Source organism: Triplophysa dalaica, chromosome 6 (assembly GCF_015846415.1).
Source record: "Triplophysa dalaica isolate WHDGS20190420 chromosome 6, ASM1584641v1, whole genome shotgun sequence".
Lineage (NCBI taxonomy): Eukaryota > Metazoa > Chordata > Actinopteri > Cypriniformes > Nemacheilidae > Triplophysa > Triplophysa dalaica.
The window spans coordinates 7,876,573-7,902,371 of record NC_079547.1 but is presented as its reverse complement, the minus strand read 5'-3'; the positions used below and the strand labels follow the sequence as shown (position 1 = coordinate 7,902,371).

Below are 25,799 nucleotides of genomic sequence, written 5' to 3'. Positions count from 1 at the left end.
GGTGGGAAATATCAGACTTCCGGGGTGTCTTAAACGCAGTATTAAAACCTACATTTACATTACATAAAAATGTAATGTAACCCATATGTTCATAAGCGTGTAACGTCATCAAGAGCCACTGTTTTACAAAATCCTAGCCGAAACACTGATACAGTGTACATAAAATTGTACTAAAACCGTCAAGTTATTGGAAATGGTTGTGATATGGTTATTGATTATAAAATTTTGATTATTTCAGTGTACTGTATCTTGCAGCCCTAATAACCACGTTCCTGTACTTGCATGCAAAATAATACTGAAACCGTTGAACTAAATTCGTACATAATTGTCACCTTTTGTGAGTTATTTCAATCCTGTATGGGAAGAGAATAATTTATTTCAGCCGTAGATGACTAATGGGTATAAAGTTCCAGTTTAAAACAGGTTTTAAGATAGATTTTAATTTTATTTTTTTCTGTGTGAAATAAGATGTGATTATTGAAAACCATTGTTTTTCATTTTTGCAGCCTGTTGATAAAATTCAGAAGTCCATACTGGAGTGCCTTGCCATAACACATTCTATAGGCCTGCACAATCTCCACCAATCCTGTGTGAGGTGAGGAATGTGTTCTCTTCTTCAATATCAATTTAAAATCCTCATCAACAGAAAATATTGTTGATATAGAATCTTGAATTGCATAAAACGTTTTGTTATAGCAAGTGCTTTATAAAACCTGTTATTGTACAGGGGTGTTTTATTTTACTTTAAGCTGTGTTAAAAGATAGTATTTCATCTGGGACCCATGGGCAGTATACAGTACAGTATCGGCAATACCATAAAAGACCATAGTTGTTTTCCACTTATACAAAGTTCAGCTATGTTTGTTTGTTCACTGCATTTTGGTGAGGAATGTTATATAATTGGTGGATATAACGCTGAATTTAGAGATTGAAACTGATAGATGGAACAGTCCCAGCGCTAAAATATGCCGGACATGATCTGCACGCGGTAAGTGAACCTGAGTCAAAAGTCTGTGTTTTGTTGGCAATCTGCATGTATGTACATAAGGCAAACAACTCAAACTTATAGTGAATCAACAGTTATGCAGGGACAATGCGATGATGTATTTTGTGCTCATGCTTTAGTTCCTCCCCCCTGCAAAGTATGCTGTACTACTCTATAGGTACTCAAGATTAGTATGAGATTAGTTGTGCTACATTCCGCTTTAAAATGGTTGACTTTGCACAGCGGGTCACTTTACCACTGCATACTTTTTCAAATATTGTGTGTGAAACTCAAATCCATTCAGATATCCAGTTACAGAAGCCACTTGATGTTGACAAGGGTAAAAACACACTGTGTCTTGATTGATTTATGATATGATCATAAATCGGATTCATTGTAATCACATGTTAAAGCGGCCGTAACACACACGGTTTCTGCCAATCTCATATTAATATTGAGTAGCGATAGAGTAGTATTGCATGCTTCATATCTTCGAAGAGTATTTAGTTTGATCACATTTATAAAAGATGGATACAGCTGTACGATTATTTCCAGAAGCATACGGCATGTGGGGGGGAGGGGTAGACTGAACAAAAGCACGTGCACATCCATTGTCACCAAAACACAGACATCAGTTTCACTCACCACATGCGGTTCATGTCCGGCATCTTTTAGTGCTGTGACGGTTCCATATATCAGTTTCAAACGATCTTCAAGTCCAGCGTTATATCCATCGTTTATATAACATTCATCACCCAAATGCATTGGACAAACAAACAACTGAACTTCGCAAACATATGCTCTCTCTCTCCTGCACATAAGTGAAAGTGACGTCTGCACATGCTCCTTCTCCTGCGGCCCTGCCGCATGCTTTTCAGGTAGAATTGTCCAATAAGGGACTAAGAGAAGTTTTTATGAAACAGTTTTATATGTTCGGAAAAAACTTTCTGAAACCTGTACGATCGCTGGGGGAGTGTATCGAGCACAGAAATACTACGTTATACGTAAAACTCTTTATTTGACAAGTTGACGATGTTAAGCATGAGAACACAGCACTTTTAGCATTGTAAAGAAGTCAGAATGAATGTGTAGTAGAGTAGGCGGGGCGAGACCGTGGTTCGAGTCCGGTGAGTAATTGTGAATTAGCGCCAGCTGTGCGCACACCGGGCTCGAATCACGTAGGAGATGGGAGCATATAAAAGGAACGAGCGACCGGACCGTCGAAGAGAGAGGACCGGGCCCGAACTTATGTTATGTTTGTATTTATATTTATGTTCATGTTTTGTTCGCCGGCTGTCGTCCGTGAGGGGCCGCCGGCTGTTATATTAATTTATTAAATGTTTAAATGTTTGCCGGTTCCCGCCTCCTTCCTTCCATTTTATTGACATTTATTACATTGGTGCCGAAACCCGGGAGGAAGGAGAGACATGCTGTCGGAGAGTCCTCGCTGCCGAGTGGCCTCGCGGTGCCGGAGAGTTCGGGCAGCGCGGACGAAGGGCGTCCGCCAGTGGCTGCCCGAAGCGGTGGCTCTGGGGAAGCGGAAGTGCACAGTGCGGCCACCGTCAAACTTCGGTGGAACGGCGGCCTTTGCTGCCGCGCCCCTGGGTCGAGGTGGGGTGGCTTTCGTCCAAGTGGGAGCGGGGGGGTTGCCGCCGTCCGCCAGAGGCCGGAGCCTGTGTCCGTCCCCCGAGGGGGAGGAGCAGGGGGCGGAAGTGCCGGGTGAGCCACCGCCTGCCAGAGGCCGGAGCCTGCGTCCGTCCGCCCAAGGGGGAGGAACAGGGGACAGGGAACCCGCCCCGACTCCCGGATAAAGGAGGAGCCACCGCCGGCCACCAGGGGGCGGACGGTCGAGCCGTCCACCGAAGCCCCAGGGCCACCGCAAGGCACCGCGAAGGAGAGTACTCCGCCTGGTTGAGGAACGAGCGGCAGCATGTCGGGGAACCGGATTTTTTTTTTTCCTCTCTCCCCTCTCTCTTTCCGGTCGCTCCGAGGGCTCCCGTCTCCGTTGTCTCGTCTCAACGCTGCATACCCCCCACCCCATCCCCCCCGAGGGAGGGGGAGGGAGCTTGCACAGTCGCGGGGGTACCCCCCGGCCTGTGAGGGGTGATGGGGGTATGTAGTAGAGTAGGCGGGGCGAGACCGTGGTTCGAGTCCGGTGAGTAATTGTGAATTAGCGCCAGCTGTGCGCACACCGGGCTCGAATCACGTAGGAGATGGGAGCATATAAAAGGAACGAGCGACCGGACCGTCGAAGAGAGAGGACCGTGCCCGAACTTATGTTATGTTTGTATTTATATTTATGTTCATGTTTTGTTCGCCGGCTGTCGTCCGTGAGGGGCCGCCGGCTGTTATATTAATTTATTAAATGTTTAAATGTTTGCCGGTTCCCGCCTCCTTCCTTCCATTTTATTGAGATTTATTACAGAATGAAACACTGTTGCGCGGCCTCTTTGATGCCAACTGTAAACGCATTCAATTGCCTGATTTGCTCAAGTCTTTTATTTGAATCTTTTCACTCGTGCACTGCGGTATACGTACCAGCTAAGAGAACGTGTGAATGTAGGTGGATGTTTTTCCAGAAGAAGAAAGCGAGCAAGTGTATGTGTGTATTTTCTCTGATGCCTCTATTCTGTGTAGGAGGTTGAGGAGTCACGCATCAGGATGAGCTCAATGAGATGATTGTATAAGATAGAACTGCCAGTTGCGCCCATAGCCCCTGTGTTGTTAACCGTGGAAAACAAACTTCAGGAGTCCTTTAGGATCATCTGATTATGTTTTTTGCTTCATCTTAATATCAAGTTCTTAAGTGATATACTTTGGCTAGTCAAGTAGACAATGTGAGACATTCATGTTGATAAGAGTAGAGATTAGGGGTGAAATGATTCACTCAGCTCATGAGACACATCTCGATATTTTAATCAAAATAAAAAAATGAAACTGAAATTCGATTACCATTTAATTTCTACTTTTTTTACAATTTCAGTTCAGTTTAACTTTTTTTGTTTTACATACAACCTAATTAAGAGTTTTAACATTTTATGGCTTAACTGAACCTTCTGTACTGGAGTTTAGTCACTTAGTGTCAATTTTTACTGCAAATTTAGATTTTTAATTTTTCATAGTCTTTTGACATAGTCATCCCCATCATTTTAGTTTTCGTTTAGTTTTAGTCAATGAAATCTAAATTATATTTATATCTTAAAATTTAACTGGATTAACTAATTTAAATGTTAAAATTAAAATGTTCCATACAAAGATTTAACTGTTTTGACACAATTTACTTGACTTTAGGATTAAATTAAACCAGGTCATTACCTTTATTTTCCAGAAACGTTTGTTAACTACTAGATATGCATTGTTGCAACACAGAGAATATAGACCATGGACGTCATGTACCAGTTCATTCAGTCTCATTTTGACTAAATTAACTCGTTAATTAGTGAGGCTTATTTATTCAGTACATTCAACCAATGAAACACTCTGACAGAGCTCACACACAAACGCTATTGGCTCATGCCTCCTTGCAGCTGCACTGTCTTTGCTTGAGACAATAATGATTTAGAAATATCTTTAAAAAAGAGATATACCATAAACTGTTTTACATTTCTTCAATCATGCAAATCACATACTTTTTCGCATGTCATTTTTTTCGCATGTCATTCAATCTTTTAATGTACGTACGACTCACTCCATCACTTCTGTAATCGGTACAGCGCTGGTTTCTTTGGCTTAATTTATGTTGCATATCACGTTATGCACCAGCTCACATTAGCGGATAAATTAACATAGGCATATAAAAATCTATGTGCTTGCCTTTGTAATGAGTTTCCGGGGTGACTTGCCAGCAGTCACGCTTCAAGTTCGCTGCGTTTTACCGGCCATTTTGAAGAAAAAAAAGACGATTTGTTAACCACGTGGAGACACAGATTGAGTCTTCTACTTTCCCTTCTCCCAGAGACTTCTCTCTACCGCAAATGTGAGATAAGCACATGTGACATGCTGGCACAGAGTAGGTATCATCTTGACAGCTCAGCAAATAGAATTAAACATCATATCGTAAAATAACACCATCTCTCTATAATGCGCATCTTAACATTTTTGCATCGCTAAATATTATACTACGAAGTATCGTTATATCCCGTCCCCTTGTAAAGTCAGTAGACTTTAAGTCGGACTTGATCACTGCATCGCCAAAGCAGTACGCTAAGATGTGTATGGTGTTCATGATAAAGACTATTGCTTAAAGAAATCACTGAATTTGCATGACCACAAAGAAATTCAACATGTGGAGCCAGGGACTCTCTCGAATGAAGGCAATTCCAAATTCCGGACTTTCCCTACAAAAGAAACATGCTTTCCACAAAAGCTAAATTAATAAATAATTCCAATGGAAATTATTTTTGAATTGTACTCATAGGGAAAAGACGTGAAAGATTTTATTTGTTTTTTCTTTTTGTCAAAGATGGGTAGCTGAACATTTTGTGAGGTGCTGGTCAGAGAGGAATTTTGCCCTCCTCCCCCCAGAGCTACAGAGAGATTGCTTCAACACTGTCACTCAAAACATGGTTCGTAAACCCTAACATAAACATTTTTGTATGTATGTTTATATATAACTTGTATGGTGTATACATAATCCACAGTTTGGGTCAAATGTTTACACTCCCCTTGCAGAATCTGGAAAATGGGGGAAAATAAGAGGAATTTTGAAAATTACGGTTTAAAAATTTAGTCCTGCCCTGAACAAGTTATTTCATAAAAGAAATTTTAACGTAAAGTTCACACAAAATAATAATATCTAAAAAAATCAACAGTATATAAAACGATGCCCAACCATAGTGTTCAGCGTTATATCCAGAGGTTGTCTTTGGGAAATAGACATATGAGTGCTGCCAGCATTGCTGCAGAGGTTGAATGGGTGGGGGATCAGCCTGTCGGGATCAGCCTGTCAGTGCTCAGACCAAACGTCTTACCCTGCATCAAATTAGTCTGCATGGCTGTCGTCCCCGAAGGAAGCCTCTTCTAAAGATGACGCACAAGAAAGCCCACAAAGAGTTTGCTGAAGACAAGCAGACTAAGGACATGGATTACTGGAACCATGTCCTGTGGTCTGATGAGACCAAGATTCACTAATTTTGTTCAGATGGTGTCAAACGTGTGTCGCGGCAACAAGGTGAGGAGGACAAAGACAAGTGTGTCTTGCCTACAGTCAAGCATAGTGGTGGGAGTATCATGGTCTGGGGCTGCATTGGTGCTGCCGGCACTGGGGAGCTACAGTTCATTGAGGCAGCCATGAATGCCAACATGTACTGTGACTTACTGAAACAGAGCAGGATCCCCTCCCTTTGGAGACTGGGCCGCAGGGCAGTATTCTAACATGATAACGACCCCAAACACACCTCCAAGAAGACCACTGCCTTGCTAAATAAGCTGAGGGTAAGACTTAAACCCTATGGAACATCTGTGGGGCATACTCAAACAGAAGGTGGATGAGCGCAAGGTCTCTAACATCCACCAGCTCTGTGATGTCGTCATGGAGGATTGGAAGAGGACTCCAGTGGCACCTTGTGAACCTCTGGTGAACTACATACCCATGAGGATTAAGGCAGTGCTGGAAAAAAAATGGTGGCCACACAAAATATTGACACTTTGGGCCCGATTTGGTACTCACTTTTGTTGCCAGCGGTTTAGACATTAACGGTTGTGTGTTGACTTATTTTGAGGGGACCGCAAATTTATACTGTTATACAAGCTATACACTCACTACTTTACATTGTAGCCAGATGTCATTTCTTCAGCGTTGTCACATGAAAAGATATAATAAAATATTTAGGAAAATGTGAGGGTTGTTTCACTTCTGTGAGATACTATATATATATATATATAAATAAATATATAGACACACACATATTATACATTATATCATGCTCAGTTTGATTCAGAGTATTGTGTGTCATAATTGCACATGACTCATTCCAAACTAGCAATGCCCTAAACCCACACATTCAGACCTTCAGCAGCTGCAGAGAGCCATGTCTGGTTGTATAACACAGGGTTCCCCCTCTTGATTTGATTAAAGTTAAAGGGGTCATTTGACTCGGCTAAAACGAATATTATTGTTTGCTTTAGATGTATTACAATTTGTATACACGATTTTTATACATTTGGGCCTTATTCAAATCATACCACAAAGTGATGTACATGCGTGGTGGTGTGGTTACGCGAGTCGATTCAGGCAGGTCTGTGTTCACATTTGCTTTTAGATAGTGTCTTTTGTTCCAACACTTTTCACCATTTTACATGTCTAATACATGCATGGGCAACTTATAACACACCAAAGAAACAGAAAAACATGTATTTCCGCCATATGACCCCTTTAAATACTGCTGAAATCTCTTTAAAAGTGTGGCCATTGTTAGTCAGAGGAAGATGGACTATAGAAAGTGTGTGGTGTTCACATGTTGTTGTATTTCATTGCGTGTCTGATTTTGTGTTTCAGTCTGTACAGAGTGTGGTATCAGTGCTCTCTGGCAGCGAGCAGCTGATTGGTAGCCTGCCAGAAGTGAAATGGGCAAAGCAGGTGCTAGGTCTGGTCAATGAACTGCAAAAAGAGTGCCTGCACATGATTGTCACACACCTGCCCCGGGTAACACACACCGCTGCCTTCCACAATCTCAGACGGGTACAACCTTTCACAGGCTATCATGGACATATTTAGAAATTAGCTCTCATGTCAGCTAAGACAGTTAGATGTGGTTTGTTACAGAGAGAAGAGTTTACACGTGACCCCACTCTACTCAGGAAGGTATGTGTTGCCGTGCGGGAGGGCATTACTGTGGAGAACTGCTGTGACCTCTTTACTGCTGTTGATCGGCTATGTGGTGACCCAGCAGAGGTAGACATTATTGCTGATGACAAAGCCACCCTGGAGGAAGAAGAGGTAAACAAAGAATGCCAACACTTTGATCATTTAGTATGCAAGAAATGTGGTAAATATGATCTCAACAGAGTCTCTGGTAATTCAGGGGTCTTCATCCTTTGGAGATCAAACAGCCCCTATACATTTTGCATTTACATTTGCATAGTGCGTTGCATTTCAAGCTTAGCTAACAGTGAAACATATACAGTATAGTACTTTATTAAAGTAATTACATACTTGAGGATGCATCTTTGCGAAGACATTTAACATTTAAAAAGTTGTTTTTGACTAACTGAACAATTAGCTTTGTGTTTTGTTTATGTACTGTATTTTGTCATTTTCTTATGAAAAATTTTACCAGACAGATTTAACAGAAGTGAGGGTTTCTTTGCACATGATGAAAGGCAAGTCTTAGCACCTGTTCATTTTTATTGTAAGAGAAAATGTTTCTTTTAGTTTTCAAAAACAACAAATTTTGTTTTGATGATTCTGTGGTGCTATGTGTTCTTAACCATCAAGAAGACATTTTGCTTAATACGTTCCTATGACAACTGTTACTGTGCGTTCAGACCGACTCCATCGAGAGCGTCAAAGTGGCTGGAAGTTATTAATTTTCAATGTCAGCCGGCGACCAGCAGCGTTGTAACTTGGCTGTTGAGGGCGTCTTGGCCGTTTGCGAACAGGTACATAAAAAAAATGATGCGTGGACCAAGGTGTCTCAGATTGTATGTGTTGCTGAGTTGCTGATGATGTGCAATAACGTTATACATTTTCTGTAAATAAGCGGGAATTTCATGCTAACTTTTGCGCCAGAGCCTGCAAAAAAGTGTTACTGCCTTAGAATATTATTTTGTTAGCAAACGTGTAACTACAATAGTTCTTTCCACCAATCAATTTCTTGTGGTCAGTCTGCACAAGATCAACCAGCTTTTTTGCTTTGTGGCCCTTTTAAAACCAAGATAAGATTTGTATTAACGTCAGCGTGTCAGCGTGCCTAAGACTCATTTTACAACGTTGTTGGAAGGGCACCCAGAGCAATTTTTGATGTTCTCGATGGCGGTGGTCTAAACACACAGTAAGGTGGTGTAGTAGTTGATAGAGGATGCTAGTGTTTGTTTAGAGAAAAGAGCTACTCGAGCAAAAGGCGTAGGTGTAATGGAGGAAAGCTGTGCAATGTGTCTGATGATCGAGTGACAGATGCCCTGGCATTCTGAAGAAATAGAAAAAAATTAGTCAGATTAAATCCAAAACAAATGCTTGAAAAACCTGCAAAACTATATTACTGAAAGTATTTGGCATTTGTGAAAAATCCCAGAATATTTAATGTCATGAACTGATTTTGTTTATCAATTAATTTATATTAAAGGAATAGAATATTAATCAAAAATTGAATTAAATTATTAAAAGCATGCCGCCCTGCGTGTATATGACTTTCTTGACAGGTCTATATGACTTTTCTCAACAGACTTGTCAAAGTCCTGTGCCTTCCCTAGAAGATATACATTTCTAGACCACTTTTATTATTATAGTTATATATTATTTAGTTATTGCTCTCAGGATATAAAGAGTCTTTTGAGCAGCTTAACAAACAATGTTTGACAGTGTTGCCGTTTAACCTGAGGCACATAACAATCGTTGTACATATTTTTTCTTTGGAAATATTGATTCTGTGGATTTTGTTTGGATTCTTTTGAATAGTTAGAAAGCCAAGAGCTTTTTTAATCAAAGTAACACAAAACAGTCAGTGTTTCTCTGGTACAAGGAATACAAGAATGAATTTATTTATATTTACAATTATAACAATTAAGAGCGATTTGAATGTAATTAATTTCTCATATTGAGCTCAAGATTTAATCAGTTTTGAGAACTGATGAACATTACTTAACATATTAATGACATTCGTATGCTATTATTACATTTTCAGTTGTTACATTAGGTGTTACATTATATACATAGAGTGTAAAGAATTGTTATTATTAAGTTAATTAAGTTAATTCAACTTAAAAATATTAGTTAACTAATGTTTTTACGTTGAATTAACTCAAAATGTTAAGTTTTTTACAGTGTAGTTGGTTGGTAAACAGGTGTTTTGCTCCATTTTTGTTGTGGTGTCATATATTTGACATGGCTGGAAAGTTGTATCAGCCTTCAAAAACAGTGTTTCATAATGGTCAATGCAGAATACAATTGCTTTAAAAAATGACATTAAGTAGGCTTAAATAGTTTTGGATATGGATTGAGTTCATTTTGAAATTTCAGATTTCTTGTTAAGATTAATCAGTTAACTGCAATAGTGTTTTGGTTGTTATAATACTTGCTGTGTAGCTAGTGCCTGCAGCAAAGCTCTGCCAAACAAAGCCTCTGTGTTTAATGGCACGTGTGTAACAGGCATCATTTTATCCTGGGATTTGCACTTTTCTAATAATGTATTTGGCCAGGCCTGGATTACAGAAAAGTGACCCAACAAATAGAAATAAGAAAAGGTCATGGTAAAAACATGCTTAGGTTATTTTTCTCTCTCTCCAAATAACTGCCTCTTCATCTCTCTTTGTGCATTAATTCACATCCCAGGGGAAGTGGCAGGATGGAAGACCAGAGTTATGGGTGTGGCCATGTTTAATCTGGTTTTATGTCCATTAGAGGAAGGGAAGGGAGAAATAAAATAAAGGTTGAAAAGGCTAAAGCAGAACAAAAAGCAATTATGAGTGTATTTTAATCAACATTCGGTGTAGAACACAAGCCACAGCTGGTGACATCATTCATTTAGCTGGAGAGGATCCCGTCAAGGGTAGAGGGAGCCAATGGTGATCGGTTGCCAAGACAACCAGCCTTTGAAGCAGCTGCTGATTCGCTGCTGTTTTTCTGCTGCTACTGTACCCAACCTCCCTCCTTCTCTCTTGCTTTCTTGCCTTCTGACTGACTCTCTCTTACTCGTTCTCTCTGGTAGCCATTCAGGGATGAGCTGTGTTTGTTACGCACGAGGCTCTGGACCTTTCTGCTTCAATCCTTCTTTGCAGTGCGACACACAAAAGGATGGGACTCCCTGCAACCCAGATACCGAGAAAAATTACTAGCAGGTAAGCAGAGAATGGAGACTTGGTAATCATTTAGAATTAACAAAAGAAATGGGTTATTTACAGGATTCATCCTTTAACCACACATAAGAAAAAAAGCTTTCTATAACAGCTCTATTTAATGGCAGTCAAAATGCGCTTGTGTGTGTTCAATAGGGTTCAGTGTTTGTATGGTATCTGGAGCTGGTCATGCAGGCTATGCTTTATAACCTCCTGTCAATTCATCGACATTTACAAATCGTTTTTATAAGACACAGTGAAGCTTTGGTAGGCTTAAGCAATTAAAGCTAGAATTCAATGTTTTTTTCTTAAAGGATTGGTTCCAATCCTTTTTTGGTGCTTTGGTTCAGATTAAATACAATAAGCTTTGTAGTTCTAATTAGCATGTTGAAGCATACATGCCAGCACATAAATAATGCATTGCATTTTGTGTCAAGATCATGTCTACATTCTGTTTTGTAAAGTGACCGTACATACTGCAAAGCTTGACATATGGTGTTTTAAAGCATTCTGCATGCGACAGCACACACAAAGACTGGATTCCTTCAGAGGAACTATTGGTTTATTTAGATTGTTTCTGCCATGACAGCAGTGCTGTTACCATCAGAGCTACAGCACTGGCAAGTAAGCCTCTTTTTTCATACATGCAGTATAACTGCGGTAGCATTTCTGCATAAATTGTGGCAGTTCAAGTCCAGTCCATAGAAAAAAGAAAAATTGATTTGTGCGTGCGTGCGTGCGTGTGTGTTTGTGCCTGCTCGTGTGTTATATCATCATAAAAAAATGGGCCACTTACCTTACCAGTAACATTACAGTAGTCTGTAATGTTACATCTGACATGGCATTTGTTACATAAAGACCTTTTAATGTTACAAAAAAGTATGTTCACTAGAAATGCATTTTGTTAATTGAATGCAATCTTCATTTGCACAAATTATATACTTAAATGCAAAAGTTAAATGCTGATGGATCTTCCCATGTACACAGAAGCAAATCAGCAGAATTTTATTTAAGTGTATATATTATACTTGAATAAAAAAACATTATTATTGATTATTGACCCTGACATTGTAAACATGATTATTATTGTCAGTTCTGTACTTTAAAATAATTATCATAGGCTACACCAATTAAACATGCTGAGAAATGTCTATGAATTTTTCAATTGATTTGTTTTGCATTAATGAAAAAGAACATCTCTGTGATTGGTTAGGAACATGGGTGTAAAAAAAGTAAGTAAAACGTTTTTGGATGCAGCGTGAGCAGGTCTATTTACAATGCTGCACTTTTTTTCTAATTTTATCTGAATCACATTGTAACTATATGATTTTTTCAGAGTGTATCTAAAATAAAACTCGAAGGCAACATATATAGGGAAAATTTTATTGGCCCCAGAATAGATCCCTGAGGAACCCCATAGACAAGAGGACCAGTAGAAGAAGAGTAGTCACCTAAACTGACTGAAAAGGTCCAATCCTTCAAATAAGAAGAGAACCGTTTTAGGGCTAAGCCCTGAACACCAACGTGGTTCCTGAGATGAGCAATACGTATATTATGATCTGCTTTATCAAATGCTGCAGTAAGATCTAAAAAAAGTAGAACAACAAAGCTTCCAGAGTCAAGGCCTCTTAAAACGTCATTGGAGACCCTCAAAAGAGCAGACTCCGTACTGTTGCCGGCTCTAAAACCAGATTGGAATCTATCTAAATAGTATTCCTCTTTAAAAATCATTTAACTGTTCATTACAAATTTGCACAATTGGCTTAGATATGAAAGGCAGCTCAACAATGGGGTGAAGATTACTCATGTTAAAAGGACCTCACTTTTTTTAGGAGGGGCTGAATAGCAGCATGCTCAAAACTAGACTGAACACCCGATGACAGACTGCTACTTTTACTGATTAAAGGCCTGTCCACACCGGGACAATAATTGTACACGCTTATCGCCAGCGATTTTCGAGATGTTTTTCGGCTTTCATACTCGAACGATTTTCACTGGGGATGAGCTGAGGGAATGTGCAAATTCCCTCCTTGACATAGATGGCTCTTAATGAAAAACAGAAAAACCCCGGTACAAAATGGGCGCTGCGCAACTTTATACATCTGACACTCACTTGTCACACAGAAGAAGAATTCATCTTTCTTCCTCTTCGTCAATGTGTGCTTGAGCGCCACCAGGTCATGTTTTACTGTAACTTCAGCAGCTTCAGGCAGAAGCTGAGGCGGGCTTTTACGCCTGCCATTTTAAATGTAGGTGTGCACACTCACATTAGCGCTCTTTGCTTAGTCATGTGGCGTTAAACGTTGACGATAAACACGCCAATTATCATCCTGGTGTGGACAAGCTATAAGACTGATTGGAAGTGTACAAGTACTTGTTTACCTGATTGAGGAAACATGTGGGGATGGAGGTTACTTAAACTGAAGCAGTAATTTAAAATCATCTTTTCTTTAAACCCCTCAGCTGCTCTTGATAAAGGCGAATGTAAAAGACCTGGGAAGAAACCTGTGCTCAGCAGCTCTCAGGTACAGCGCCTTCATCTTAGCTAATATTTTATGATGTATTTAAGTTAAACTGAATGTTACTTGGGTTTATAAAATATTTATATATGAAATGTATATACTTGGTCTCTTTTATAAACAACTGTGGCTAATAGCTCAGCTTTAAATGTACACAATTTTGCATTGTTGCAATTAAAACAGTCGTGGATACATAATAATTGTAAATTATTTGCTGATAATTACAGCTATGGTCAATATAAATCTCAAAAGGGTTCACTTGAATGACTATTTAAGATTTATGTGTCAATTTAAGGTTTTTAGGAGTATCTGGAATGTCTGAGATTCCTGTGTGAAATGGGTTGCTGATATGATTTAGTATGAGCCATCAAAGTCTTTCTCTGCCTGTCTCTTTCTCCCTCTCTCACTCTTGCAACAGAAGTCTGCAAAATGCCTCTCTGGCTCTTCATCTGCATGTGATACTCCTACTCCCATTAAGGTATCACAAGGTCCACAGGGTTCCCTGGCAAGGCTTGTAGGCGCAGGATCAGGCACCATGAAGTCTGATGCTCTTGGCCTCACAGCTCCTGGTGGAAAAACAAAAGCTAGCAACAACATCTCAGTCCAAAGCAGGAATGATAAAGTGAAGTCAGTCCACACAGCAGCTAAAATCAGGACTACATCGTCTGTTAAACCAGTTTTGAATGGCACTGGTGGTTCAAGCTCTCAGCGGGAAAATTCTCCTGCTCTAGGTGCCCGTGGCTCACCTATAGGAAAGGGGGTGCTGGACAGGAAGCCCAATCCAGGGGCAAGGCCAAAGTCTTCCCCTGCTGGGACTGATTTTGTGGCAAGCCAGACTAAAGCAGGAAAATCTCAGAACACATCATCAGTTGAAGATCTGCCTCTGGAACCAGCCTTTACCTGCACCAGCAATACCCAGCCTGCCCCGAATAACTCTGGTAGCACTTCACCAGACAACAGCACTGGGACTCCTTGCAACAATGGCCACAGTACAATCACAGGTGTTGTTCAGCGTTAACCCAAATTCGTCACTGATTTCGCGCACAACATTAACTTTAACTAAACTTACTTCTACCACATATACAAGATCCCTTGCATGCTGCCCTCTAAACTTTATTTGAGGGCAGTTCTTATTTGAATTGTGAAGCTGTTCCAAATTTTATGAGCGGGAATACAATGAATGCCCAGTCACCTCTTTTTAGCTTAGATTTTAGCGTTGTTTTTAAACTAACCAGTAAGATTTTTATCATGACATAAAGTATTATTGTGGTATTATATTGCATTTAATAGTCAGAAATAATGATAATCAACAATAGCAGTATGCTCATATGCAACTGGTGACATGTTACTAATACTATTCAAATTATTAAAATGAAAATTCTTTATTTTCACAACTTGCATTTTACAATCTGATTAACTTATCTGTAAAGTTTTAGAGCATTGTCAGTTTTTCACATAAGGCTTCAGGCAAAGGCTTTACCTCTTGCTTTTGATTCAATCTCAACAAATTCTCTGCTACCAGGTGTTTTATTGGCACCCTTACATGACTCGTGTATGAAAATGTCTTAGCTCAGCAGGGCAGGTTTTAATGGAGATTTAGCTCATTATAAGCTACTTAGCACTGCTAAAGCTGCCTGTACTCATTTCCTTGTTCACAATACTTACGGAATGTAGGTGTAGAATGCACAGAGATGCTACAGAACATGCAAAGTTTGTGAAAGGTACAATTAATATTACAAACATTTATACATTTACAGTGTTTTGAACAGAATTGGAGCCATTTGTACTGTGTAATTATATTACTGGGCCATAGAGGGAGATACATATGAAATGTTTGGACTTATTTGTTTATAATTCATTTTTATAACTACAAACATTCAAAATGTCATATGTAACAATAATGCTTACTGAACCATTATTGTTTTTTTCTAGGTCTCAGGTCAAAGCCTCAATCCAGGGTAACATCAAAATCCACTTTAACCAAACCTGCTCCGAAACCAGATATAGCCAAGACTAACAGGTAAGTGAGTATACAGTATCAACACAGGCTGTGGTCTTTACACTTGGACTAATAATTGTGAATTACTTAGTTTGTATCAGCTCTAAATAGTTTATTATGCACCATTTTCTTCATCGGATAGTCAATGTCCTTCTTTGTGTCAAAACAGCCCCACAAATAAAGCAAACAAGGCAAAACCCATTACAAACAACCAAGCAGGACCTGCAATATCTGCAGCTCGCTCGGATCCAAAGAGAAGCACAGTCTCAGGGCTTGCAGAGATCAATGGTAAGAAAAACTGGAGCTTCAGAATGGATCAGATGGTTATTAGCTGCAGCTTTTTATATACTTATATATTAAATTTCCCTTTAAGTGGATAGAAACTGCACTCAATTTTTTGGAAGAGTATGAACTACAGTAACATGTTTAGAAATTATGATTTTGGATTGAAATTGCAATTTTGTCTATTGCTTTTTCAAGCAGTTTCATCCAGAGCCAGCTCCGCGGTTAGTTCCAGAAAGCAGGCCGTCCCCAGAAAGGAGGTAGAGAAAGATGTATCCAAACCGTTAACGACTAAGAAGACAACAAAAGCCATCCCTGAATTAAAGCCCAGCCTCAAAACTTCTACTTTGAAGCAGTCATCCCCAGTTCTGAATAAGACGGGATCCAAACCAAAAGCTCCAGAAACGCCTGCAACAAAATCATCTCTAAAATCCTCTGGAGCTCTCAAAAACACAACTACTTCCACTGGTGCTAAAAAGAAAGATTCAGCATCTAGCCCTAAACTCTCAGAAAATAAAAAGGTTGCTCGGCATCCAACTTCTTCTGAAGGTAAGACAAGAAAACAGGGCGTGGCAAGTTCAACAGTTCCTACATCTTCGAAGCATCAGACACTTGTCAGCCCGGCTGTGTTAGACCAGTCAAAAATAGTGCAGGAAGCTACCCCGAAGGATGCATCAGCCATATCCACAAAGATTCAGGATGTGGATAAAACAAGTCATCCACCAATAATACTACGCAGCAAAGATGTGAAGACTCAGTCAGTGACCCAAGAAATGCAAAACTCTGTAAATACAAATATGTCAGGTCATTTCAATCCTCCCTATCTCTCTGGGCCGCAGCAAAGGCAGCATTCCACGAACTCTTCAAAAGAATCAGACCATCCTCCTGATACACCCTGCAGTCTAGGCAGTGTGGAGACTGCCCTAGAGGAATTGTCAAATGGGCTTCATATTCAGATTAGCCCCGAGTCTGAAACTGGCAGTGCTACCACATCGTCTGATGACATAAAGCCACGGTCAGAAGATTATGATGCAGGTGGCTCGCAAGATGACGACTACTGCTCCCATGAACGTGGCGATTCGAAATGCGGGACTATGCGCTGCCCTGATTTCCTGGGTCGAAGCAGTAGTGACACAAGCACACCTGAGGAGCTTAAGATGTATGAGAGCGGGACTGCACTACGTGTTGAGGTGCAGCTAAGAGGACAGGATGCAGAGACAACAAGTGAGGAGGAGGCAGGACGTCAGAGACCACAATCATGGATAAGAAAGGATGAGGTGACAGGGAAAGAGATACTTTGCAAAACTGATGCTACTGTAAAAAACATGAAGGATGTGCAGGACCACCAGATTTTCTCGTCAGAGGAGGAGGAGGAGACTGAAGATGAGAGGTCTGAGATCGAGGTTGTGCCAGGAGAAATGTCTGCCCCAGTTTCAGAACCTTTTCCACAATTTCAAGGTATAGTCAACCTGGCGTTTGAAGATGCTGTGGACCAGGAAAATAAGCAACCTGAATACCAATCATCTAACTTCCACCGTTCTGTTTTGCTCTCTGTGGATGAATGTGAGGAGCTTAGATGTGAAGAGGGAGGTGCCCTGAATCAACCTCACCAGTCAGATGACACACATGGTGATGTCTTTGACAGAGAACCACAAAACTCTCAGAATGACTGCTCATCCCAGCATTTCACAAGCACAGCGAAGAGCCATCAAGAAAATGGAAAAGAGTGCAAATCTGCTGGATTACTGACAGAAGTTGGGGATTCTCTACAGGAGGATTGTGCATATAATCAATCGGCTACCCCTGTGCTTGACAGAAACACCTGTGAACTACCTGCACAGGAGCGCCCCAGTCACCTAAACCTGTGGATGGCAGAACAGTATGGCAGTCCGCAGGCCAAGCATATAGACAGCAAAAAAGCCGACCTGGAGCTAGATTTACCTGAGCCACAGCTGAACGCGAGCTCACTTGCACACTCTCCAGCAGGTAATGTATAATGTTGGAGCCCATACCCCTAAAATATCCACTCACCGTCTCTCATTCTGACCCATTCAACATAGAAATTCTAACTATATCAATGGGCCAAATCTTGATAGCTTACTATTTTAGTCAGAAACATGTTACTGTCTCCTTTTCCCATTCTATTAATTATATAAATACGTGTTTTTTGACTGTTTTATCTGAAACTTCAAAAAGCTAAACGGAAACCTTTATTCTGAGGCACTTTGCCCAGCTTTACAAGCATTTTCTACAGTCGACGTACCTAGCTGTGTGTGTTGTAGTATGCTGAGTCAGACCATCTGTTACTGTATGTGGCATGGTCGGGTTGCCTCAGTTCTGTTAATGCACTTAATATAAAGACACCCATGTACTTGAGCTTGACCATCTGCTATATGCTGTAGCTGGGCTGTCACAGTTGTACTTATGCACTTAATACATCTGAATACTCGTCCATTTTGTGTACATCCTGTCTTTTTGTTTGAAAGTTTTATATGTTCTGAGTTGAAGATTCTTCCTACTAGGCCAGGTCATTTATATCTTTTCAATATATTTATGCAAAAGACAAGCACTATGTGACTTGGCCATCAAACTCAATATATGCACAAATACACATTCAGCTAAGCTTCCTTTTCGTACTACACATCAAGGACCAACATTTCCACAAAGATTATGACAATTTAAATATGTTGGATAAGAATCTTTGTTATTATTAGTATAAATGTTTAGTGTGGTTTACTGTTCCTAAATATTGTGTCTGTTTATAAGTCCTAAAAGAGAAAAGCTTGCACGCTACTAGTTTCATTATTAAATTGGTTCATGTTTGAAAACCCATCTGTATCCATGCGCCTGTGTCTTTGTTTTGTTTCTGTGTTTTATTTTCTTCATCTCACTCATAATAGATATTGTGATTCGTAGTTCTGATTTAGTAGGTAGCAATTTGACTAGATTTTTTTTTCTCTGTATTTGAGTAGATTTAGAATTTTTTGAATGTAAATGTGTTTCTAGAAAACTTGCGTCCAAGAGTGTCTCTCTTTTTCACATGCTTGCAAATCACTGTTGATGCTTTTCCATGAGTTTACAAGATATCTTTTTTTAGCAGAGTACATAATAAGCAGTCTTTTGCAAGTATCTTCTTCACATATGTAGAACTTTAAAGAAGCATCAACTGCTTGCTCGCTTGCAAATATGACTGAAAAACAAAAGTAGGTATGGTTAATGACAGCATTTGTGAACAAGAGACATTTGAAGGGTTTTCTGTGTGAATCACCCTTATGGCAGCTGTCTGTCTTTGTACTTAAAAAATAGCTTCATGCATAATTTTTGATTTGCACATCTGCCTCGATGTTATGCATGTGTCATTGAATCAAATACATTTTGATTGACAGTGGAAAAATTATAACATAGATAGAATCCAGTTAGGATTTATTTGCATTTTAAGCATGGTCTGCTCCATGGCGATCGCAGTTGCACTAGGGGTGAATCTGTACATCATGTGGAGTTATGTCTTCAGAAATACTTGTGCTTAACAAAGAATGCCAGACATGAGGATAAATCAGTTGGTCATTGTGCAGTATTGTCAATTATTTTTAGGGGACTTAGATGGTTGTGAGACAAAGGATCAAACCTGCACACATGACCGACAGCCGTCTAAAGCCCTGTCCCCTATTTATGAGATGGATGTGGTTCAAGACCTTGAACAAAGCATGGATGTGGACAGGAACAATGACCCGCTGCGGAAAGAGTCACATCAGGATGGTAACGATGTAGAAGTGGACGAGGTTCAAGAGGAAGAAAAGAGCGAAGACAGCGAGTTTGCAGAGAGAGACTGGAGTCTGCTTCGACAGTTGCTGTCTGAACAAGAGTCAAATCTGGGCATCATAAACTCAGTTCCAGAGGATTTAAATCTTGCACAATACTTGATAAAGCAGACGCTGTCCCTGTCTCGAGATTGCTTGAATGAAAAGGACTACTTGTATAACGAGAAGGACACGTTTAAGCGCTGGGCTGAGCTTATTTCTCCATTGGAGGACTCAACCACCAGCATCACTGTGACCAGCTTCTCGCCTGAAGATGCTGCTTCTCCACAGGGTGAGTGGACCATTGTGGAGCTGGAGACACATCACTGACAGCAACAGCAGAACAGGGTCTCCTGGTCTGAATTACAGGCAACATTCTGTGGACTGCTTGGATGGGGGAGTATACCTTCTTTGATGCTTCTTATTTTGAAGGGTGGGATTTTAACCTAAGTGACTGAAGTTGTCTTTTTGTTCTCATGAAATGGTATTAAGACTGGACTACAATAACCTCAGTGCAGTTGCTTTGCATGTGAGAAATTTTCTAAATTCTATTGTTTACTTTGATGCGTGTTGCTTGATCAATTGTAGAATACCAAAATGCATTTTCTTGTTGCTCTTTATGTCTCCAAGTGACGAAGCTTCTAAAATGTTTTGAACAGAATGTAGAGTATGTAAATGTTTTATTCAATTACTGTGTTTAAAACAAATAAATGCGGTGTTTATCTATATTAAAGCTCTTTTCAGTGTCACTCTGTCTCAACCTATTCATTGAATTTGGGAAGAAACATATCTGCCTATCTGTCTATCGTTTGGCAGACACATTTATCCTTGTTATATGTTGGAGAGCATATATAGAGCAATGATAGAGTAGTATATACTCCTATTGCAGAATAATATTACATCTGTCTTTTTCATTCATTAGAGAGCTGTAATCTAACGTGTTCTCATATCAAGAAACCAAACTTTTCCTAGCTTTACCAAAAACAGAATATTTCGACTATAGTTTGCTATTGTTATAATTTGTTCTCCGTCTGATATACCAGTGTATAAGACAGCCAAATGTTATTATTGTAGTGCTATTGTTAGATATGCTTGAAGACTTGTTGAAGATATGTACAGACTAAATTAAGGTTATTACTTTTATGTTCATTTTCACAGGTGACCGCTGTTCGTCATAATACATTTACATAAATAATACCAGAATGATGTACTGTTTGTATCATTTATCATTATGTATTTGTTACATTTATATAGTGCTTTTTCTGGACTTGGACTTTGCATGGAAGGGGGAATCCCCTTAACCGCCACCTGGATGATGCAACGGCAGCCATATTGCGCCAGAACGCCAACCACACACCAGCTTGTTGGTGGAGAGGAGACGGAGCTACGAAGCCAATCGGTACATATGGTGATGATAAGGGGGAATAATGTATAGAGGCGAATGGGCGAATTTGGGATTTTTTATGACCACAGAGAGTCAGGACCTCGGATTAAAATCTCATCCGATGGACAGTACTTTTTTGACTATAGTTTCCTCGTCTCTATACTGGGGTATTAGGACCCACACAGACCACAGGGTTAGCCCCCCCTGCTGGTCTCACTAACACCTCTTCCATTACCAACCTAGCTTTCCCAGGAGGTCTCTCATCCAGATACTGACTAGGCTTAGGCCTGCTTAACTCCAGTGGACATTGGGCAACCAGTCTTGGGCTATAGGGTGATATGGCTGCTGGTTATTAACATCCATCAGACTCTCTTTAATTTTGCAACTTAAAAATATCAATTTAAATAACACAATAAAACTAGTCTAGGAACTGACAAATGTGACCCTGGACAACAAAACTAGTCTTATGGGTACATTTTTCAAAATCAATATTTTTACATAATTTGAAAACTGAACAATTAAGCTTTCTATTGATGTATAGGTTGTTAGGATATGATAATATGTGCCAGAGATATAACTGTTTAAAAGTTTTGAATCTGAGGGTGCAAAAGAATCAAAATGGTGAGAAAATTGCCTTTGAAGTTGTAAATAAGAGGCACTATTACTGGTCATCCAAAAATAAAGTTTTAATCTCCAGTTTTTTTCCAGTTTCAATCTCAAAGGTTAGACTATACAATTATTGTGAATTGTGATCCTTCCTGAATTGATTTGGGCTATTTTCATTAGTAATTGTGCAGACATCAGTTCAATGAACATGATAAGATCAGTATCATGAACATCTGAACAGGAGCAGTGATTATACCAGCTGCACTTTGGATACAATTTTTTAAATTTCTGTACCGAGAGGTCGCGCTGTGATGTTTTGATTTTCTATTGGTCTCACGTGATGCGAATTCGCTGGTCAGAGTTCGCCAAACTTGAACTTTGCAACGCATCAAAATGCAAATTTGCATGCGTATGAATGGAAGTCAAAGGAAGGAAAAGTCAAGTGTGACTGCGGCTTAACTCTTCAATAGCAATGGTGTGATCTGATTACCGGAGTGGCATATTCTTCTGTAATGAGAAGTTTGAAGGCTTGGCCAGACCATCCTTTATCCCCTCAAAAGCCTGCCTCTAAATAAAAACATTGGATCCAATTAATTTGCAGTACAAAAACAAACCACAGCCTCTATTTTCCTAGTTCAATATTCCATTTCACATTACAATACCCATAGGGAATTCTGACTCTTTATCATCTTTTTGACCACTGTTTATACATTCTTATTACAATAATTAATTTCTCAACTAACCATTCAAGTTAACCTATAGAGACATGATTTTTATGTCGTGAAATTGATAGCGAAATGTAAACGTTATTGTTTTATGCAAAAAAAAAACACTTAAGTTTATATGCCAGCCTTGCCTGTCTAATATTGTTGCCCTGCCGTATCGAAGCATCGGACCACAGTCTGTAGGCTTGTAAGAGAGATCCCAGAGCCAACTTATGCAATGTTTTTAAATCTTGCAGTACTGTGATGTAATGCTGTTTGGCCTGAAGGGTGCCACATGAGGTCAAACAAGATGTATGTCTATGAACAGCCTCTACAGCAGTTAAAAAGAATACCAGATTAATGTTACATGGTATGGTCAGAAAAGATGAAAGCTAAACATATCAAACCGAGATTTAATTAATGTGGAAAATATAACAATCATGCATCTGTCTGTCTGGTGTTTGCACATCCTTCTCCAGCATGCGATTTCTTTCTTCTCTCAAAAGAGAATTTGCATCACTTGCATCATTTCAAGTATATGTCTGTAACAAAATGTACATTGAAATGCTTGTTGTACTAGAAGATCAGGACATCTACAATATTATAAAAGAATATTAAATAAAGGAGCAAAGTAAAACTAATTTAAAGACAATACAGAAATATACAATAATATTTACTATAAAAAAAGATATGTTACTTTGAGGAGTACAGTGATGTATGGGTAGAAACTGATTTCCTGTAGTTTTATTCTCGTATTTTACTGCAGGCGGCAGTGCAGAGCAATCCACTAAACAATAACAGGCAGAAGAATCAGCGGATATCCGGAAGTGTTGCATTGTGGGGCTTATTTCGTTGATCGTGAAGAGAGTGGGTGAAGTAAAGAAATAGCTTTAGACTCTAAAATAAATACACTCGTGCTTCGGCGGAACCCGTACGCTGGTTGTTCTTATATGCGGCAGGTTGAGAATGAACAGACGAAGTTAAATCATGCTTATCAACACGAACAGGAATAACAGCAGCATCGATTTGTGGATGTGGAGACTCCGCGTAAACTAATTATCCTAAAGGTATCGACTGCTTTCATCTTTTACTTTGTTTAACACGTACACCTTCCACTTTACGTTGTATTGTGCAATATTCCTAATATTGTTTTTCTGATCTGTTCTAAGAAAACAACACCGTCTGAATCTCCACACAAAGCTGTGGGTGTTTCCCGTTATTAGACTACCAAACCTCCTCGCCCGGTTCCAGTACTACTGAAACTGAAGCATCTCTGCAGCTCATCCCTCATGGCCTCTTCATCGGGCAACGACGATGATCTGACGATCCCTAGGGCGGCGATCAATAAAATGATTAAAGAAACACTTCCCAATGTGCGAGTAGCGAACGATGCCAGAGAACTGGTGGTGAACTGCTGCACGGAGTTCATCCACCTTATCTCATCGGAGGCCAACGAGATTTGCAATAAATCAGAGAAAAAGACTATATCTCCAGAGCATGTTATAAACGGTGAGGATGTCACTGCCTGAAGGCTAAGTGCTTCTGGTCTTCAAAAAAGCGTTTGCCAAACAATTTATTATTAAAGAGTCTCAGTGGAACCATGCTGGGGATTTTATTTTACTGACAGCTTTTTATTCACTGGCCTAAAAAACTTTACCGATAATATGCACACGATTTACTCACCTTTTGTTGTGCACCGCCGTCACATTGCAGTCTGTGAAAATAATGTTCTTGTTTGTTGGACATCTGCCGAGTCATTTTTAATCAAAGCAAATCTTTTCTTGTTTTCTTTAGCACTTGAAAGTCTAGGTTTTGGGTCATATATCGCAGAGGTAAAAGATGTTCTGCAGGAGTGTAAAACGGTAGCACTTAAACGGAGGAAGGCCAGCTCTCGACTAGAGAACCTTGGCATTCCTGAGGAGGAACTTCTCCGTCAACAGCAGGAATTATTTGCCAAGGCAAGGATTTATTATTCGTGTATGTTGACCGATTGTGAGGTCAAACATTGAAAAATGAATTTGATGAAGTGTTTGATTAGAGAACTTAAAAAGTCCTCTTTTTTTGTCACAGGCACGGCAGCAGCAGGCTGAATTGGCACAGCAGGAGTGGTTACAGATGCAGCAGGCTGCTCAGCAGGCACAGTTAGCGGCAGCTTCAGCCAGTTCAGCTCAGCAGGCTGGATCTTCCCAGGATGAAGATGAAGAGGACGATATGTGATTCCCGGCAGGCTTTCGTTGAAGCACACAGATTGATTGATATACATTTACAGACACGTATTTTCTCCCACACACATTGTCCTCCTGAAACCATAGCAGAGAGGGACCTCTGCAGTGTTGTCTACTATATAAACAATCCATCAGTATCGATTCATACTGACTATTCAGGAACACTCATGGGTGCTATCCTGTGATTCGTTGCTATATTTGCCTCTCCTCACATGTTAAGAATTATTAGCTCTTGAAAATCCTTTTTTCTTGTTTTTTTCCTCGTTATTTCTAAAATTATTGAAAGTTTCACCATGTGTATGTGACAAGGATGTAATGTGATGAGTCATGTTAAATCATGTAGTGAGGCACACCACGTCATTTGTTCTTGGTTAACTTCAAAAGCCAGTGTTTTAACTCACTGCCACCTGTTTTAGACATAATTATCTTCTACTTTTTCTTTGTAAAATAGCGTGAGACATATTTAGTGAATCATTTTTTGGACATTTATTTTGACAGGAGTTTATCCCCGCTCTATTTCTCTTTGTTCTCTGGATGAGAGGAGAAAAGAGAAGTGATTTGTAATGTAGAACGTTGCTTTTTTTCACATTTTAGTTGAGTGAGAATAAAGAATATATGTAGATAGGCTTTTACCTGACCTTTTTTCAGAACAGTATTCAAAGACAAACAACTCAAACTATTTAAGGAATAATATCTGACTTATAGTACCAAAGACAGACAAAACTATGAACTTTAGTCAGTTAGGTGAGCAGAAATCTATTGTTATTTGCTCTTTTTATGAAAGAAGCGTGTCAGTGCTAAACCATAATGTGGATTTTGTCAACCTGTTGATGGCTACACTCACTTTGTACAATGTTTTGATAGATTTTTTCCAGGTGCAATGTGTAAAAGTTCCATTGTGGATGTGTGGTTTATTCTTATCTTGTGATGACTGGTAAGGTGTTGGTGAAAAGCTAATTCACATGCCTTTGCAAAAGCTGTATTCTCTAAGCAATAAAATAACCCCCTTTTATAGACATAGTTGGTTAGTTTATTTGTTTATGAACATGATTTAATGATGATGCGGTTATACTAATGCCCAAAATCTTCCAACAAATTTCTTTTTCATTCTTGGATTGAAGAAGTTCTGGAGAGGATTGAGCTGGGGTTATATAAATTGTCACCCTGCAAATACGGTCCACGATCTGTTGCAATTCACTGTGCGTTGATAAACCTCCTCATCACTATAGATTGACCCAGCTGTGTGAAGTGTGTATGTGTAATGGAGAGGGGCATAAAATGATTAAACATGAATAGGTTTGTTGACTT

At 39.6% G+C, this 25,799-nt stretch overlaps 2 protein-coding genes across 4 annotated transcripts in view; both read left to right on the top strand.

Annotated features, from left to right (window-relative positions):
- btbd8 (BTB domain containing 8) overlaps positions 1-20,640 on the top strand; it is a 37,512-nt gene extending 16,872 nt beyond the window's left edge. For 2 of the 3 annotated variants that reach the window (XM_056750684.1, XM_056750682.1), the window contains 11 exons: positions 507-595; positions 5,448-5,550; positions 7,482-7,664; positions 7,749-7,922; positions 10,849-10,978; positions 13,439-13,500; positions 13,913-14,495; positions 15,427-15,514; positions 15,663-15,781; positions 15,974-17,761; positions 19,367-20,639. In XM_056750684.1, coding sequence (XP_056606662.1) covers positions 507-595; positions 5,448-5,550; positions 7,482-7,664; positions 7,749-7,922; positions 10,849-10,978; positions 13,439-13,500; positions 13,913-14,495; positions 15,427-15,514; positions 15,663-15,781; positions 15,974-17,761; positions 19,367-19,902 — 3,855 coding nt within the window. In that variant the 3' untranslated portion in view covers positions 19,903-20,639. Of the gene's footprint in view, positions 1-506; positions 596-5,447; positions 5,551-7,481; positions 7,665-7,748; positions 7,923-10,848; positions 10,979-13,438; positions 13,501-13,912; positions 14,496-15,426; positions 15,515-15,662; positions 15,782-15,973; positions 17,762-19,366 lie in introns of all 3 variants that reach the window. The other variant, XM_056750683.1, reaches the window with a different exon arrangement.
- A 2,454-nt stretch (positions 20,641-23,094) lies between these two features.
- dr1 (down-regulator of transcription 1) lies at positions 23,095-25,507 on the top strand. Its single transcript, XM_056750629.1, has 4 exons — positions 23,095-23,333; positions 23,436-23,775; positions 24,061-24,224; positions 24,337-25,507. Exons 2-4 carry the CDS (start codon positions 23,556-23,558, stop codon positions 24,481-24,483), a joined length of 531 nt encoding a protein of 176 aa, XP_056606607.1. The 5' UTR covers positions 23,095-23,333; positions 23,436-23,555; the 3' UTR covers positions 24,484-25,507.
- Positions 25,508-25,799: the final 292 nt, after the last annotated feature.